Below are 16467 nucleotides of genomic sequence, written 5' to 3' on the forward strand. Positions count from 1 at the left end.
ATGTGCAGACCACATGGAAGAGGACTATCTACAGCCCCGCTCATTACTGGTATGCTCGATGGTTACTGACTTTATCCTCCTCTCCACCCCCTGACTTGGATGTGCCCCTCTCAGAGCAGAGCACTCACTGTCACCACAGATTCTGACCTAGACTGGCCCCGGGGTCCCTGGTGCTGCCCCTGTCAGTGATCCACTTGCATTAGAGCCCTGGAACCTGCTAATTTTCTAGCCAGGCTCTTTTACTCAATGGTATCTGGATCCAATCAAAGGTCTCCAGCCAGACTAGATGTCTAACAAGCAGAAAGGGAATGGGGATTTAAGGTGGGATGGAAGGGGAAGGGCACACTGTCCCTGCCTTCTGAACAAGTCATTGCAGCCTTCACTAAAGCATAGCCAGAGTGCTCCACATCCCTCTGCTTAAACAGCAGAAAGCAAAGCACAACTGGCCATGCTCCATTCCCCCACTACAGTGTCTGAGAAGCTGGACAAGACCTGGCGCAGCCACTCTGGGTGGGTGTGGTTTTGGGCTGAGACACCAGTTCGGTGACATGTGGCACTCTGAAGCACCCACTGCTCCCATCTAGGACACTGGCATCTGTGTGGCACCCTCTTCTGGAGCCATGCACCGGAGGGGAGCACCAACAAGGTCATACCCATTTGTGCAGTTAATAAGGACAGCCCCCGCTGCCCCTGGACTAGGGACAGGGCATTATTCCTGTTTTGAAGAAGAAAATCAGGCTCAAAGATTCTGTCATGAGCTCAAGGGTGACCAGTGAGGGTGCTCTGGTCCTGACACTTACTGTGCTACCTGTGAGAAGCACCTACTGTGAGCCAGGCACTTGTTGCTGATCACCTGGCATGCAGGAAACATGTCCATTTTATGGATGGGGTCAGTGAGTTCACAGGGATGACACTAGCTCAAAGTGACAGAGATGGCAAATGGCTGAGATGCAACCAGGTCTGTGTCACCCCTGCCTGGCCCTCCACCACTCAGTCCTATGGTCAAGTGATTCTGAAACTCTCCTGTTATGTGCCCACAATGTCCTCCCTGCCAGGCCACCACACCAGTTGGTGTCCTCGACCCCCCTCTCTCCTCCAAACTCGAATTGACAAGTCTCTCACGTGGCAGAGAGGCACAGTCATCAATGCATTGCACCAAGAACAGAACTCAGCTGTCAGTTGTGTAAACACTGTTCTGCCACAAGATATGGTCTTGTCAGGGCACCTGAGTGGCTCAGTCGGTGAAGTATCTGCCTTCGGCTCAGGTCATGATCCCAGGGTCCTGAGATTGAGCTCCATGTCGGGTTTCCTGCTCAGTGGGGAGTCTACTCTCTGTCCCTTCTCCTCCCCGGCTTGCGCTCTCTTATACACGCTCTCTCTCAAATAAATAAAATCTTAAAAAAAAAGTGTTCTTGTCTGCAAGCATGTGACCTCAGACCCAAGATGTCATGCTGACTTCCATCTTTCCTCAAGAATTTTCTGATCCTGGGGCGCCTGGGTTGCTCAGTGGGTTAAAGCCTCTGCCTTCAGCTCAGGTCATGATCCCAGGGTCCTGGGATCGAGCCCCGCATCAGGCTCTCTCCTCAGTGGGAAGCCTGCTTCCATTCCTCTCTCTCTGCCTGCCTCTCTGCCTACTTGTGATCTCTGCCTGTCAAATAAATTAAAAAAAAAATCTTAAAAAAAAAAAAAAAAAGAATCTTCTGATCCTGACAACCATCAAGGTAGACTGCACTCGGGTCATGGGCCATAGCAGCTGCCTGGACAGCTTATAGCACTCCAGATACCGCTAAGAAACAAAAAGCACCGCTGCCTCAACCATGGCACGTCATCAACTTTAAAATGCACCCTGAGGGGTGCCTGAGTGGCTCAGTCATTAGGTGTCTGCCTTCAGCTCAGGTCGTGATTCCAGGCTCCTGGGATCAAGCCCCGAGTTGGGCTCCTTACTCACTGGGAAGCCTGCTTCTCCCTTTCCCTCTCCCACTGCTTGTGTTCCCTCTCTCACTGTGTCTCTGTCAAATAAATAAAATATTTTTAAAAAATGTACCCTGATATCATTTGAGTTCCATGTGAAAAAAGCACGCCTAGAATTGATCAGGTATAGGTTTTCTAGCATGTTTTTCATGTGTGCTGGGGTCACAGGAATGTGAAATCTGCCTACCCTTCCATTAGCAACCTGCAGACCTGTATAGGATGGGACATGTACAGAAGGCCACTGATTTCACATACCACCACACTGAACAGCACTGCCGTTGTGTGACCTCCGGGGCTGAGACCTGGCTAGGTACCCCACCTGTCACCCACACCTGCCCTAAGCAGCCATATGTGGAACAAAGGCAGACAAGTTCCTGACCCAGATGGTGAGGAGCCCATGCCTGCCCCATCAAACCCTACCAGGAGAAACAGGACTGACACATAGTCAAAATGCTGTCTTTCACTGACAGACAGCAAATGGGAGAGACCTGTGGGCAATTTATTCATGTAAGGCCACTGGGATAAAACAAAGGCAAAAGGTCTGAGACTGATGACAGAAAGCTTCATCCCCTTCCTTCAAATACACAGATCTCACAGAGAAGGAGAAAACTGGAAGCTGGGCCCACTCTGAGCCTGGAAATAAAACAGCAGAGGCCTGCTCAGTGCTTGCACCCAGACCTGACACCTTCCTACAGTATTTGGCAGCTGGTGGAACAGTGTAGCACCCTGGTTTAGCCCAACTAGACTACTGGAGGGTGGAGGCTCCAAGGAAGAGCAGGGACCCAGAGGCCAGCAGATCCGGGCTCATGACTCCACCTCCACAGGTGCGCCTGCTGCTCTGGGGCTAGCAGTTTTAGGGGAGAGACATGCAGAAAAAATATGCCAGGCGATAGAAAATATGAAACAATACAACAGGAAATGGTATAGATGGGGTGTGGAAGTGGGTCCCAATCTGACAGAGAAGAAGGAAGAGCAAACACCAGGGTTTGGCTGTTCAGGACCCTGTGTGGGAGTGAGGTTGGGAGAGTGGTCCTAGATCCTGCCCTGCCTGTAGCTTAGCTTTGGGGCCTAGGCCAGTCACTACCCTTCCTAAGCATCTGTTCCCTCTGTGTTTATGGAATCACCACCACCTGCACAGAGGGCAGTGAGACTCACAAGATGAAGGCAAATACCAATACACCGTAGGGAGCACACGTTGGCCTTCATTCTGCCCGCCCCTAGGACAGGCTAGCCAGAAGCAGACAGGAGCTGGTGCTCAGGCACCCTCTTACCTTGGCAATGACATCCTTGAACTGTCCTTCCCTCCAGGCGTCAGTAGGGTGATTGATCATGGTAAGGACGGCATTGTCGTACTCTTCGTATTTGTCATAGAGGAACACCAGCTCTGCCCAGAGGTGCGCCTGCTCTGCAGCTCTCAGCACCTGTGGGGACAGCCATGGCCAAGGGCTGGGCTTGTGCCACACATGCAAATAGCAGCTAGAACCTCAAAGAGGGAGAGATTACCTTTGGGATGTTGACTCTTGACCAGAAGAGCTCCAGGTGCTCTGGCATCTTCTGAGGCTTGAATTTGGAGTAGAGGATGGCCAGCTCTGTGAACATGCCCATGTGGGCCCGCTCCAGGCCCAGGGCCGCCTCCAGCAGAGAGATCAGTTCCTCAAAGTAGCCCCGATCCTGACAGACCGACAAACAGGCTTGATGTAGGGGTAAACACGGCTGGGGTGGCCAGCCCTGCTCCCTCTCAGTTACTCACTCTGGTTCCAGCCTGCCTGACATGCCCGAACTGAGTCTGACTGGTTGCTGTCACATTATTGCCTGAAAACCTCAGGGTTCACCCTCAGAGGACAATTTCACACCCTCCTCACTCCCTGTCTGCACGGTGTAGATAACTTCACTCCTGCTTCACTGAGAAAAGGACGCCATTAGAAGCAAATGCCTGTGTTGACCCTGCCAGCATGTGTTACCTACTGAGGCTGCTGGGCCAGTAACTGTCCCTCTCTCTTTGGGCATCAGCTTCTCCCTCCACAGCTTGCCTTTAGCAAACATCCTGCTTATCCTCCCATCCTGAAATGCTCTTTCTTGACTCCATGGCCTCTACATAGCCATCCTATTTTTCTACTCTTTGCAGCAAAACCCCTCAGCAGCACCCTGCCTGGCTGACTGTCTCTACCCGCTGGGCACAGACACCTTGTTTTCTGGACTTTCTTCTTACTCTACCCCAACCCACATTGGAGAGCTGTAGGCTCACTTCCTGCTATTCTTTATCTGCTCCCCTCAACACCACACGACCTCACTCAAGTGGTCTGTCTTTATGCCCCATCTGTATGTCAACCAATGACTCCTATTTCATTTCTCTAGCTGAGTTTCTTCTCTGAGCTCCAGGCCCTGTTTTCCCTCTGCCTCTCCTGACACCTCTATGTGAACATCCAACTGGCAGCTCAAACTTGGTATGTCCAAAATTTAATCCCCATCCTTCCCTTCCACCAGTCTCTGCCTTTAGTCTTCCCCATGTCCACTGGTGAAAACTCTAGCTCTAATTGTTCAGGCCCAAAATAAATGGAATCATCCTTGACTTTTTTCTCTCACCCACACACAATCCACTTGCATACTGACTCAGCTGCACACTCAAAACCCCTCAAACCTGACTGCCTGATCACTTCTTACCTTAGATCACTCGCCCCAGGGCTCTCCTGGTTGCCACCTGTTGGCCTGTTCCTAGAAGAGGCTGTTCTCAGCATGCAAGCCAGAATGGCCCCTTACCTTCAGGTCCCATGTCCTGCTGTGAGTCCTTCATGATGGCCTGTGTTCCCTCTCATTCCTTCCGGGGCCGTTCCCCAATTCTTTGGCATGTTTCGCCTCTGGACCTGCCCTGTCTGCTGACCCTTCCTTCAAACATCCCCATGACCAGGCCCCTCAGTTTCTCCAGGTCTCTGTTCAGGGTCCCCCTCTCAATTAGTGTGACCTTGATGGTCCCTTCATGAAGTCTGAGTCAGGCACTCCTGTCCCCAAACAGGCTCCAAAGCCCCTGTAACTCATCACTTCTAAACGTGATGTTTGTTGCCTGTCTGTCAGCCTCACTGAATATAAATTAAACTGAATGAGGGTTTTTCTGTTTTGTTTACTGATAGCATTATCTAGAATAACACCCAGCGTATAGCAGGTACTCCAACACTTGATGAACAAATGAAATACTGTCAGCCACCAGACTGCTTTACTACTTTCCCTGTTTACTTTACAGTTTTATTTCTTGAACTTCTGTGGAATAGGAAAGCATATATCACTGAGAAGTCATCCAGCCTAGCTTGACATTTTAGACTCCAGTGGCCCTCACTTTCAGAAGTTCACAAGCCCTTGAACCCTGCGACTCACTAAGTCCCCCCATAGCCCTTACTATCCTCTCAGTGACGGGGGGCTGGGGATTGAATTCTATGGGAAGAGTAACACTGCTGAGCAAAATCCGATTTGCAGTCTGCCTTGCAGATCCCACACTTTCACACACGCAGTTCCAGGACTCCCACAGACAGAAGTCCAGGCCCTGAACACACTGATGTCTATCAAACACTTGACAGCAAGTGACCTCGTGGCGCAATGGTAGCGCGTCTGACTCCAAACACTTGACAGCAGAGAGGAACTATGACACCAACACAGACAGCTCCCACTCTTCAAAGGCCCCCTGGGGTTCCCTACCCCAGACTAGTGCATATCCTCTGTCTCTATGGTACCTGATAATCACACCCTCTGTGGGCCACACACTCTGGGGTATGGGCTGTGTCTTGGCTATGACTGGTCCAGTGTTCCCAAAAAGTTACCTAAGGGTTATTCACACATGTAAGCCACTGGCTAGGCTTCTGAAGGCCCAAGGACACAAGAAGAGGGGGGAGTACTCTTAAAAACACAAATACCAGCCAGCAGTGAGGTCCAGGATATCTAACAACCAATCTGATTTGTGGATGGGTTGTCTAGTACATGGAAAGACTTTCCCATAGAGATAGTGCTTCATATGCCTACCTGTGGAAGTGACGCATACTGAGGGGATAAGGGTCCCTTTATGTGGAGTGCTTAGGGATCACTTGTCATCTCCACTGCCAGCAGAGATCATCTCTGGCCAAAGACTAGTTACCTGGTAAAATCGTATCAGCTCCTCCAGCTCATCTGCGTGAATGACAATGTGAAGACCACACAGCTGTGCAAGGCGGAACTCCTGCCCATCCACGCAGGCAAAGCACACCTATGGGAGGGAAGGCCAGACAGTGTGAGTGTCCCCCAGACAGGGCACAGTGCCACAAGCCAGGGATGCAACTGTAAATGCAGAAATACCAGCAAACAGGGTTTTTAAAGTTAGATTCTGAACAAGTAAATAATTGGAAGGTGAGCTGTGTGAGACTGGGAGAAAAAATAATGACATTTTTAATGTGCAGGCCATGGGGGTATTTGAGACCGTGGAGAGAAAAGGGATCATGCATTACTTCTAAGCCCTGAGGCATGATGATTTCTTTAGGTGACACAAAAGCAATGCTGGAATTGCAGGTTCAGGGTTTGAAAATGGTTTAACGAAGTTCAAGAATAATGGTAAAGGGAGCATGGATCATCTGAGTGCTGTTTATGTGGGAGGAGCTTACTTTAATAAATACTTTTTAAACTGAGCATTTGTTTTAGGCACTCTGTGGTATGTACACTTAATGATAACAAGTTCTAGGAAGTAAAAGAAGCCTCCTGAGCTTCTGCTCAAAAAGACTCATAAGGGGCCTCTGAGTTGCTCTTTTTTCCCTTCCTTCCCTTCATCCCTCCCTCCCTTTGATTTTATTATTTATTTATTTATTTATTTATTGAGAGAGAGAGACACACACACACACACACACACAGAGAAAGAGAAAAACACACGAGCAGAGGAAGGGGCAGAGGAGAAACAGATTCCCCGCTCAGCAGGAGCCCCACTTGGGGCTCAATCCCAGGACTCTGAGATCATGACCTGAGCCAAAGTCAGATGCCACTCAGGCATCCCTAAGTTGCTCTTCTTTTAATGGCTGAAGATGGACCTCATACCCACAGGCAAAGCTGGCTTCTCTTGAAGTTTCCCTACCTCCCCATCTTCTAAATATACATGCATGTGTTTTCCTGATAGACAAGGCAGAAAACCCAAATAAACAAAAATAACTCCACAACCCAGAGATAACTGGTCACTACTTCAGGACACAATTGTTACCTGCTGTTTTTCTTGTGAAATCTCTCTCTCCCATACTCACACCCAGGATAGAATTACCCTGGACATGCTACTTATTTTTCTCATGGAATACTTGAAACCTCCCTTCCCAAACCCTGCCTATTCATTTTGGTGGAGTTGCAATATGTACACTATTTAACCCTGCCCTTGATTTTGTACATTTATGTTGGTTTTAATCTTTTATCAAACAGTACTTCAGAGATTCACTGAAGCCAAATGTTCTGCACCTCTCTTTACAATATTTTCTCTACTTGCAGATAATTCCGTTATTATCAGAGAGCTATAAGACGTGCCCTTCCAGGGGCACCTGGGTAGCTCAGTGGGTTAAAGCCTCTGCCTTCGGCTCAGGTCATGATCTCAGGGTCCTGGGATTGAGCCCCACCTCGGGTTCTCTGCTCAGCAGGGAGCCTGCTTCCTCCTCTCTCTCTCTGCCTGCCTCTCTGCCTACTTCTGATCTCTGTCAAATAAATAAATAAAATCTTTAAAAAAAAAAAAAAAGACGTGCCCTTCCAATTTACTACAAAAGACTAAAGTGTCAAATTACACTGATAATACCACTAATAAGGTGGTTTTTAAAAATATCTTAAATTAGGACAGTACTTCTCATGCTGATTAATTCCATGCTATTAAGATAGCTTCTGGCAACTGACTGGTCCAACACAGAACTCTCCAGGGCCTTTGCTTCAACCACAAATGCTAGCTTATAAGGTTCTCTGAGCGTTCCCAGAAGACTCAGAACCCTGCCTAGACAAGGCAGGCATCCAGATGCATCCCATGTGACACAAGGGTGTGGAGGGAGGAAGGACAAGGAGGAAAGGATTGAGAGACCAGTGGTCACCTGGAGACTTTCTATGCTTACCTCCTTCCATGTCCGCGTGCTGTTGGCCTTGCGGCTGCTGTCCACCGCTGCCTGATACTCCCCAAGGTGTACGAGGGTGGAAGCCAGGCGGGCAAAGTTAGAAACACTGCTGTACAGCAGCTTGGCGGCCTCATACATTCCCTCCTCGTAACAGCGGTCTCCAACCTATGAACAACCGGACAGCTTTGCTGAGACCTTCTTAAATGGGAAGGTTCCTCAGAGATGGTCTAAAGTTCGTAAGTGGAAGGGGTGTTTCTGTTTTCAAAGAAGGTGAGTATCTTTCTGATCACAAAGCAGCCTGGGCCACCACAGAACTACTGAAGGATGAAGTGTACCCCTCAGGCCCTGGACCCACTCTCCATCGCCTGTTCTTATGTCTGCTGTCTGTCATCTCCCAGATTGCTCCCCAGTGGGCCTGGCCTCAGAGGTGTGCTCCTTGCTGCTTCCAGGCCGGTCCCTTCCTCCCCACTCACAACTACCTACCAGAGGACAGCCTGCAGACCACATGCCAGCCCTGGTTCTTGCTGCCATCCACAGATCTCCCTCATTTCCTGACGGCTTTAGCTCTGAGGACCTGGTGTCTCTCATGACAACAGCCAGTCACTGTCAGCTGCCAACCCTGGGAAACCTGGCATAAGAACCTACTCTCTGCCTGCTGCCTCCCCTCCTTTCCAGCTCACGGACCTCCAGGCACCCCAACTCCTGCCCACCATCCCCATCTGTGCCCAGCTAACTCTCCTCCTGGCTTGCTGGTGTTGGTAAGCCATGGGGCTCTACACTCACTCTCTTGGTTGTACTTGGCTGTACTCACTCGGCCAAATCCCAGTCCTACCCAGAGATGTTCTCTGCCAACTCTACACCCAAGACTGCAGAGCTAAATTCAGATAGCTGAAACCCAAAGTGCCACCTGGGCTCTCTTGAACTTCATGATGGTGACCCTAGAAGAACTCGCAACACTAGCAACCCTACTCCCTCAGCCCAGGTACTTGTTCCTTGTCCATCATTCATTTCCTGTCTTCTCTCCTCAAATCTCCAGCAGCTCAAGCTGAGTGCCTGGCTTCCCAAAACCTGAGGAGACAGACACAACCAGAAGAGTCCTTCCATAAGCACTGGGACGGAGTCTGCCCCCTTGCTGCATCTGTGGCCTCACTTAGCCTCACTTAGCCTCCCCTGCTCCATGTCAGCAGCCCAGCAAGCCTAGCAGTGATTTTGTTCTCTGTACTAAATCACTCCTACGTGGTTAAGGACTCAGAGATAAGGATTGGGCAGTACTATTCCCTTTCCTTTCACTTGCCTGTATTTACCAAGTCTTGTTTTAATCAGTGACCATAACTTTTAAAATTGCCTTTATAATCAGAAAACTAATAGAGGTGTTAGAAAATGAAGCCTTGTCTAAAATCTCCCTCTGAATTCATAACAGAATTCTCCTGATGAGCTTTCAAGCCCTTTCAAAACTCCAATCAATTTCCAACAGTTAACTGGATCTTACTTTGAAATAAAGAATCCAAAGTCCACTTTTGTGTTATTTACTTCAGTAAAATGTGTATATTCTTTCAGGTGGGGTTAGAATATAGTCCATTATCTTTCATCTCCATCAATTTTTCTAGGGGTTAAACATTTTGGTGTTATTCCTACTTTAAAAAATATTCTTCCCATTATGTTATCTGGTAATTCCTGATATATGGAAAAGCTATTGATTTCCAACATACCTATTCTATGGCCAGTTACTCAGTTCACTTTACTCTTCAGTGATAACAGCCAGAACACTGGCACATGGTCCTGACACCTTTTTTCTAGAAGATTCACTCTGGTATACACAGCCAGGGGCCTTAATTTCCATACCAGTGACACTAACACAGGACTTAAGTCACGGTGTGGCTTGCTTCTCAGTGTCAAAGATCTGCACCACTCTAGGGAGTGATCCCTGAACCTACCTGGAGCAGTCTGTGGTTCCCAGGGCATGGCCTACCTGCTGGATGTGAGCATTGTTGGGTCCATTAATACAATCTTCTAGCTCAGACAGACGGCCGGTTTTAGCCAGGGCGAAAATAAGTTCAGTCTCTATATAGGTTTCACGGCCCTTTTTCCTGGCCATCTGTAGAAATTTAACTAGATCCTCCCAATTGTCTGAAACAGAAAACAAAAATAGGTTAATCCAGAGCTGCTAAGTTTAAACAGGAGGTGCAGCTCCTCCCATTTTGTCCCTAGTTAAGATGTTTAATCTCCCACTCTACTTCAGTGAGGGCTTGGACTCCAGGTAAAGTCTAGAAGGACTTGTTTGGCTGCTACGCAGAGCCATATCCTAGGTGGGAGAGATGGAAAGGGCAGAACCACATGGAGGCTGATCCCAGGGATGGAAAGTTCCATGTCACCAAGTAAAGACCTCACCAGGAGACAGGATGATTATTGTAGCCCCAGGAAAAGGGAGTACCACAGTTAACTGGAAAGGCCAGAAGAAGCTCTGTGTCTAAGTTTCTGACCTTAAAATTATCATGATAGTGTTATCCATTGTGCTTAATCTATCTTGTCAACAAAAGAGCTAGTGTCTAGTTAACAGTCAGCTGAAGAGTTAGTGTCATTAACAGAATAAGAGTAATAGATTCTTTTGGAAAACTTTGACTTAGCCGTGTCCCCAGTATCTCTGGATGAGTAACACATGCAGATGCCTGGAAAGCCACACCCTTCTCCAGCCAGGCTTCACACCAGTGAGAAGCAGAGCCCTGGGGAGAGGAGGTTAGCTTACTGCTCCTGCTGGCTGCCTGAACGACCTCGAGGTAAGAGGAAGGGTCATCAGCTCTAATGTAGGAGTCGATGGCTTCTTTCACCAAGTCTTTCTGGAGCTGGGCGCGGGCCAGCTGACTCCACACAGCAGGCTCATTGCATCTCTCTGCAAACTCGTATGCTCGGTCTAGGTTTCCAATGTGCTCGATCAGGACCTAGGGGTTACAAGAGGGCTCTCATTCTCCACAACACCAAGTCAGCTCCAAGGAGCAGACAGATTTTTGTTCGGTTCTACATTTTGCCTAAAGTTGCATGACCATTTCAATTCAGTCCAAAGCAACTGGACATTAAGAATTTCTCAGATGATGAATGGAGGAAAAGGATGAGATCTATGCCACACAGGTGGAAGATGCCAAGTGAAGAAGAGACACTCCCAACACAGGGCATAAGGAAATGAGAGACAGTCAAGCTTAGCTTTTTGGGCCAGGAGAGTGACATGGGAGTTGCCTGGCATAGAGGGTGTAAAAAGGAGCTACTGTGGGGAATAAGATAGCTCAGCAGACAGAAAGCAGGCTTCAAGGAGTCTGAAGGGCTCAGGTGCAGCAGCTGCCCCTAATACAGTTTGATCTCAGAGCAAGGCCCTAGACTAGGTATGAAGCAAAAAGAGGAGATGTGGGATTTCACAGGCAGATACAGAAAAATGATAAAAATGGTAAGAGAAAGAGGCAAGGACATAAAGAATCTAGAAAGACAGCAGTTAAAGTGATCTGTCCCATGGTTTATTTTATTTCATCTTAACTGTTTATTATATTTATGGTTTTCATTATAAAGTAATATAAACACATTATGTAAAAATTGGGAAACATTTTTTTATACTTAACCCTAAAATTTCTTACTTTCATTTATAATTTTTTTTATTGTGTTATGTCCCATGGTTTATAATTTTTGGAAATAAAACCAGAAAAAGTCAACAGGCTGGTAGGAAAGGGAGGAGGGCTAAGGGAAGGGCTCTTGGTGGGGCTGAAGGTAGGCAGGAGGGCTGCTGGGACTGCTCTGGGGAATTGAGGCAGCAGACGGTGAAGGGCTGAAATAGTCGACATGTGTGAGGGTCTCTGAGAATCAGACACCTCAGTCACATGACCTTGATTCAGGCACCCAAGTCTAGAGGAATAACCAGCAAGTGAGGGTGACTGCCACACAGCAGGAACACCAGCAGAGTAGGAGGCAACAGCCTAGAAAGATGGGTTACTGATGAATAGAAAAGAGCACAAGGATCAGAGAGACACACTGAACAACCAGAGGGTGTGACACCCTTGGTGATGATGAGGACACAGTGTGGCAGAGGTCCCTAGGTCTACCATGAAAGCACTCAGAAGCTCACCTGGATTGCTGAGGCGTTCACATCAAACTTGCGGAAGATGGCAAAGGCCTCCTCATACAGTGCACTGCTGATGGCGATATTTGCAATGTCTGGGGCATCATAGTTGTCCAGGCGGCTGATGTATTCCATGACCCGGGTGCGGTCCGCCTTGATGGCAGTCAGGATCAGCAGATTCTGGAGATTCCTTAGGAGAGGTGATGGTCAGCACAGTGTCACAGGAATGAAAGCTATACATAACACTCTTCAGCAGGTTGACCAGCCCAAGGTCCCCGATTTAAAGATATTTAAAACACACACACATATGACTGATGAATAGATACAACAGAGTATTTATGAAGTATATATGGTCCAAAGTCTTGAGAAAGCAACAAGTAGGAGAAATCAGAAAACCACCAATCCCTGGAGGGCTGCTACAGCTTCTCCAGGAGCTGCCTTCACTCCCAATTCACAGGTATCTATTTTCCTGAACTGTACTTCTATTAGCTCTTTGTGGTTCTTTATAGCTCGACCATATAAATTGTGTAACTAGGGGTGCCTGGGTGACTCAGTCAGTTGAGCATCTGTTTTTGGATCCTGGGATCGAGCCCAATACTGGGCTCCTTGCTCAGTGGGGAGTCTGCTTCTCCCTCTCCTGCTCCCCCTTCTTCTGCTCTCTGTCAAAAAATAGTCTTTTAAAAAACTATATCTAGGGGTACCTGGGTGGCTCAGTGGGTTAAGCCCCTGACTTTGGCTCAGGTCATGATCTCAGGGTCCTAAGATCGAGCCCCACATTGGGCTCTCTGCTGAGCAGGGAGCCTGTTTCCCCATCTTTCTCTGCCTGCCTCTCTGCCTACTTGTGATCTCTGTCTGTCGAATAAATAAATAAATAATCTTTAAAAAACTATATCTAAGCAATATAGATAGTTTTGCATGTTTCTGAACTTTCCTTTAATCATACCAGATACATCTTACAAAATTTGTTTTCTTTTGTCTCATTTAAAGATCGGGGGGGGGGGAATCGATTTAATGTACCATATTAAGAATTTAAAAAAGAAAACAACATGATCATACTGTTGATTCAGAAAAAGCATCTGACAAAATCCAACACCCATTAATGTTAAAGACTCTGAGCAAACTAGAAATAGAAAGCAACTTCTTCAATCTGATGAAGGCTATCTACAAAATATCCACAGGTCTCAATGGTGAGAGACTGAATGCTTCCCCTCAGGATCAGGAACAAGATAATGTCTTCTTTCCCCACTTTTATTCAACATTCTACTGGAGGCTCTAGTCAAGGCAGTTAGGCAAGAAAAATAAATAAAAAGCATCTAGATTAGAAAGGAAAAAAGAAAACTGTTACTATTTGCAGGCAAAATGACTGACAGAAAGTTCCAAGGAATCTTTGAAAAAAAATCCTAGGATAAATAAGTAAACTTAGCAAGATATCAAGATACAAGGTTAACCATTGTGATAGTTCTGTATACTAGCAATGTACACTTAAAACAAACAAAAAAAACCCCTTCTACCTATTTACAATAGCTCCCAAAACATGAAATATTTAGGTGTAAACCTAGTAAGACATGTGCATGATCTATATGATGAAAAATATAAAAAGCTCGTGAGAAAAATTAAAGATCTAAATAAATGGAGAGACATATTGTATACTGAACACAGTAGATACCAACTGTCCCCAAACTGGTCTACAGATATCAAGCAATTCCAATCAAAATTCCAGAAGGTTTCCCGGTTGATAGACAAAGCTGATTCTAAATCTTGAACAAGAATAGAGTTGGAGGAATCACACTACCTGGCCAAGTGATTCTGGCAAAGATGCAAAAGGAATCCAATGCAGAATGGATCCAACAAATAACACTGGAATGACTATACAACCACATGCCAAAAAATGAACCTAAACTTCACATATTGTTGGACACTGGACCACATATCTAAATGTAAAATGTAAAACTGCAAGACTCTTAAAGGAATTCAGTGAGAATCTTTGACCTGGGATTAGGCACAGAGTTCTTATCACCAAAACACAATCCACAAGAGAGATGTTTGACTTGGAGTTGACCCAAATGAAAACTTTTGATAAGCAAATGATACCACTAGGAGAATAAAAAGACAAACTCCACACTGGGAAAAAAAATATTTGCAAATCCCATATAAAACAAAAGACTTGTGGGGTACCTAGGTGGCTCAGTTGGTGAAGCAACTGCCTTCAGCTCAGGTCATGATCCTGGAGTCCCGCATTGGGCTCTCTACTCCACAGGGAGTCTGCTATTCCCTCTGACCCTCCCCCTTCTCATGCTCTCTCTCTCAAATACATAAATAACATCTTAAAAAAAAAAAAGCCACAAAGACTTATATCCAGAATGTATAAAGAACTCTCAAAACTCAACAGTGAAAAACCAAATAAGCCAATTTAAAAAAAGGGCAAAAGATTTGAGAGACTCTTCACCCAAGAGGATATACGAAGGGCAAGTGAGCACAGGAAAAGTTGTTTAACATCTAGCCATTAGGGAAGTGCAAATTAAAACTACAATGATGGGACACTATATGCTTATTAGAACGGCTAAAATAAAAAATACCAATAATACCAAGTGCTGGTGAAGATGTAGAGAAACTGGAATTCTCACACATTGTTGGTGGGAATGCAAAATGGTACAGTCATTTCAGAAAACAACAGGTTGGCAGCTTCTTAAACAGTTAAACATACATATACCATATGGCTCAGCAACTGCTAGGTGTGTTCAAACAAAAATATGGACACAAACACTTACAGCAGCTGTATTCACAGAACCCCAAACTGAAAGCAATCCAACTGTCCTTCAATGAGCAAGTGGATAAACAAACCGTTGTACATTCACAACACAGAACACTATACAGCAATAGAAGAGAATTATTGATGCACCCAGCTTAGATGGATCTCAAAGGAATTACACTGTGTGAAAGAGGCCAAGCCTCAAAAGACTGCATACTATGTGATTCCCCTTACATGACATTCTTGAAAAGGCACAACTGGATTGATGGTGATGAATCAGAGATGGGTGACTGTCAGGGGTACAGGGAATGTAACTGTAAAGGGTAGCTCACACGAGGGAGTTTCATAGTTAGGGAACTGTTCTATACGCAGACTGTGGTGGTTATGTACATGAATCTAGGTATGTGTTGAAATTCCTAGTTTTGTACGTCCCCCACAAAAGACCAATTTAACTGTAAAATTAAAAAGAAGGGGAAACAAGTATTAAAAAATTAGGTCCAAGATTCACCCATGTTGTTGTGTAGCATTCCTTCCCACCGTGACATGGTACTCTGCTGGATGACTGTACCACAGCCCTTTTACAGATGGGAATCTACATTGCTCTCAGATCTTTACTATTGGAAATAGTGCCGCTTTGTGCATTCTTGCACGTGTCTCCTGATAAACGTGAGACGAGTTTCTTCAAGATTCAGAAACAGAACTTCCCAATGACCCTGCAATTGCACTACTGGTTATTTACCCCAAAGACACAGATGTAGTGAAAAGAAGGGACATCTGTACCCCAATGTTTATAGCAGCAATGGCCACGATTGCCAAACTGTGGAAAGAACCAAGATGCCCTTCAATGGACGAATGGATAAGGAAGATGTGGTCCATATACACTATGGAGTATTATGCCTCCATCAGAAAGGATGAATACCCAACTTTTGTAGCAACATGGACGGGACTGGAGGAGATTATGCTGAGTGAAATAAGTCAAGCAGAGAGAGTCAATTATCATATGGTTTCACTTATTTGTGGAGCATAACAAATAGCATGGTGGACATGGGGAGTTAGGAGAAGGGAGTTGGGGGAAATTGGAAGGGGAGGTGAACCATGAGAGACTATGGACTCTGAAAAGCAGTCTGAGGGTTTTGAAGGGGAGGGGGGGTGGGAGGTTGGGGGAACCAAGTGGTGGGTATTAGAGAGGGCACGGATTGCATGGAGCACTGGGTGTGGTGCAAAAACAATGAATACTGTTACGCTGAAAAAAATAAATTAAAAAAAAAAAAAAAGAGTGGAAACACTTTCTAACAGGCACTGCTTCCCAAAAGGAACACACACTCCCAACAGGGCACGTAAGAGGCCCAGCTGCTCTACACTCATCAAGGCTGATTAGGAGAGCTAGATGGCCTTGACTCTGCAGGAGGAAAGGGATGGTACACAATGGCCAGACTGTGCTTCCTTGATGGTGGATGAGGCTGCACGCTTGCCTTAGACTTGCAGCTGTCTCTCCTCTTGCTGAAGGACTGCTAAAGTGCTTTGCTGAGTTTCCTATCAGGTTATTTGAGTTCTTCTTTCATTATATGTTCTCC

At 46.4% G+C, this 16467-nt stretch overlaps 1 protein-coding gene across 2 annotated transcripts in view; it reads right to left on the minus strand.

Annotated features, from left to right (window-relative positions):
* Positions 1-16467, minus strand: part of CLTCL1 (clathrin heavy chain like 1) — a 96613-nt gene that overhangs the window by 10272 nt on the left and 69874 nt on the right. For both annotated transcript variants that reach the window (XM_004742596.3, XM_004742597.3), the window contains exons 20-26: positions 12151-12334; positions 10792-10984; positions 10018-10175; positions 8049-8213; positions 6089-6196; positions 3475-3642; positions 3243-3392 (exon numbers count right to left, since the gene is read on the minus strand). In XM_004742596.3, the coding sequence (XP_004742653.1) occupies positions 3243-3392; positions 3475-3642; positions 6089-6196; positions 8049-8213; positions 10018-10175; positions 10792-10984; positions 12151-12334 (1126 nt within the window). The remainder of the gene's footprint in view (positions 1-3242; positions 3393-3474; positions 3643-6088; positions 6197-8048; positions 8214-10017; positions 10176-10791; positions 10985-12150; positions 12335-16467) is intronic.

This window comes from Mustela putorius, unplaced genomic scaffold (genome assembly GCF_011764305.1).
Source record: "Mustela putorius furo isolate JIRA1106 unplaced genomic scaffold, ASM1176430v1.1 tig00003858_pilon_pilon_pilon, whole genome shotgun sequence".
In the NCBI taxonomy this organism is placed as follows: domain Eukaryota; kingdom Metazoa; phylum Chordata; class Mammalia; order Carnivora; family Mustelidae; genus Mustela; species Mustela putorius.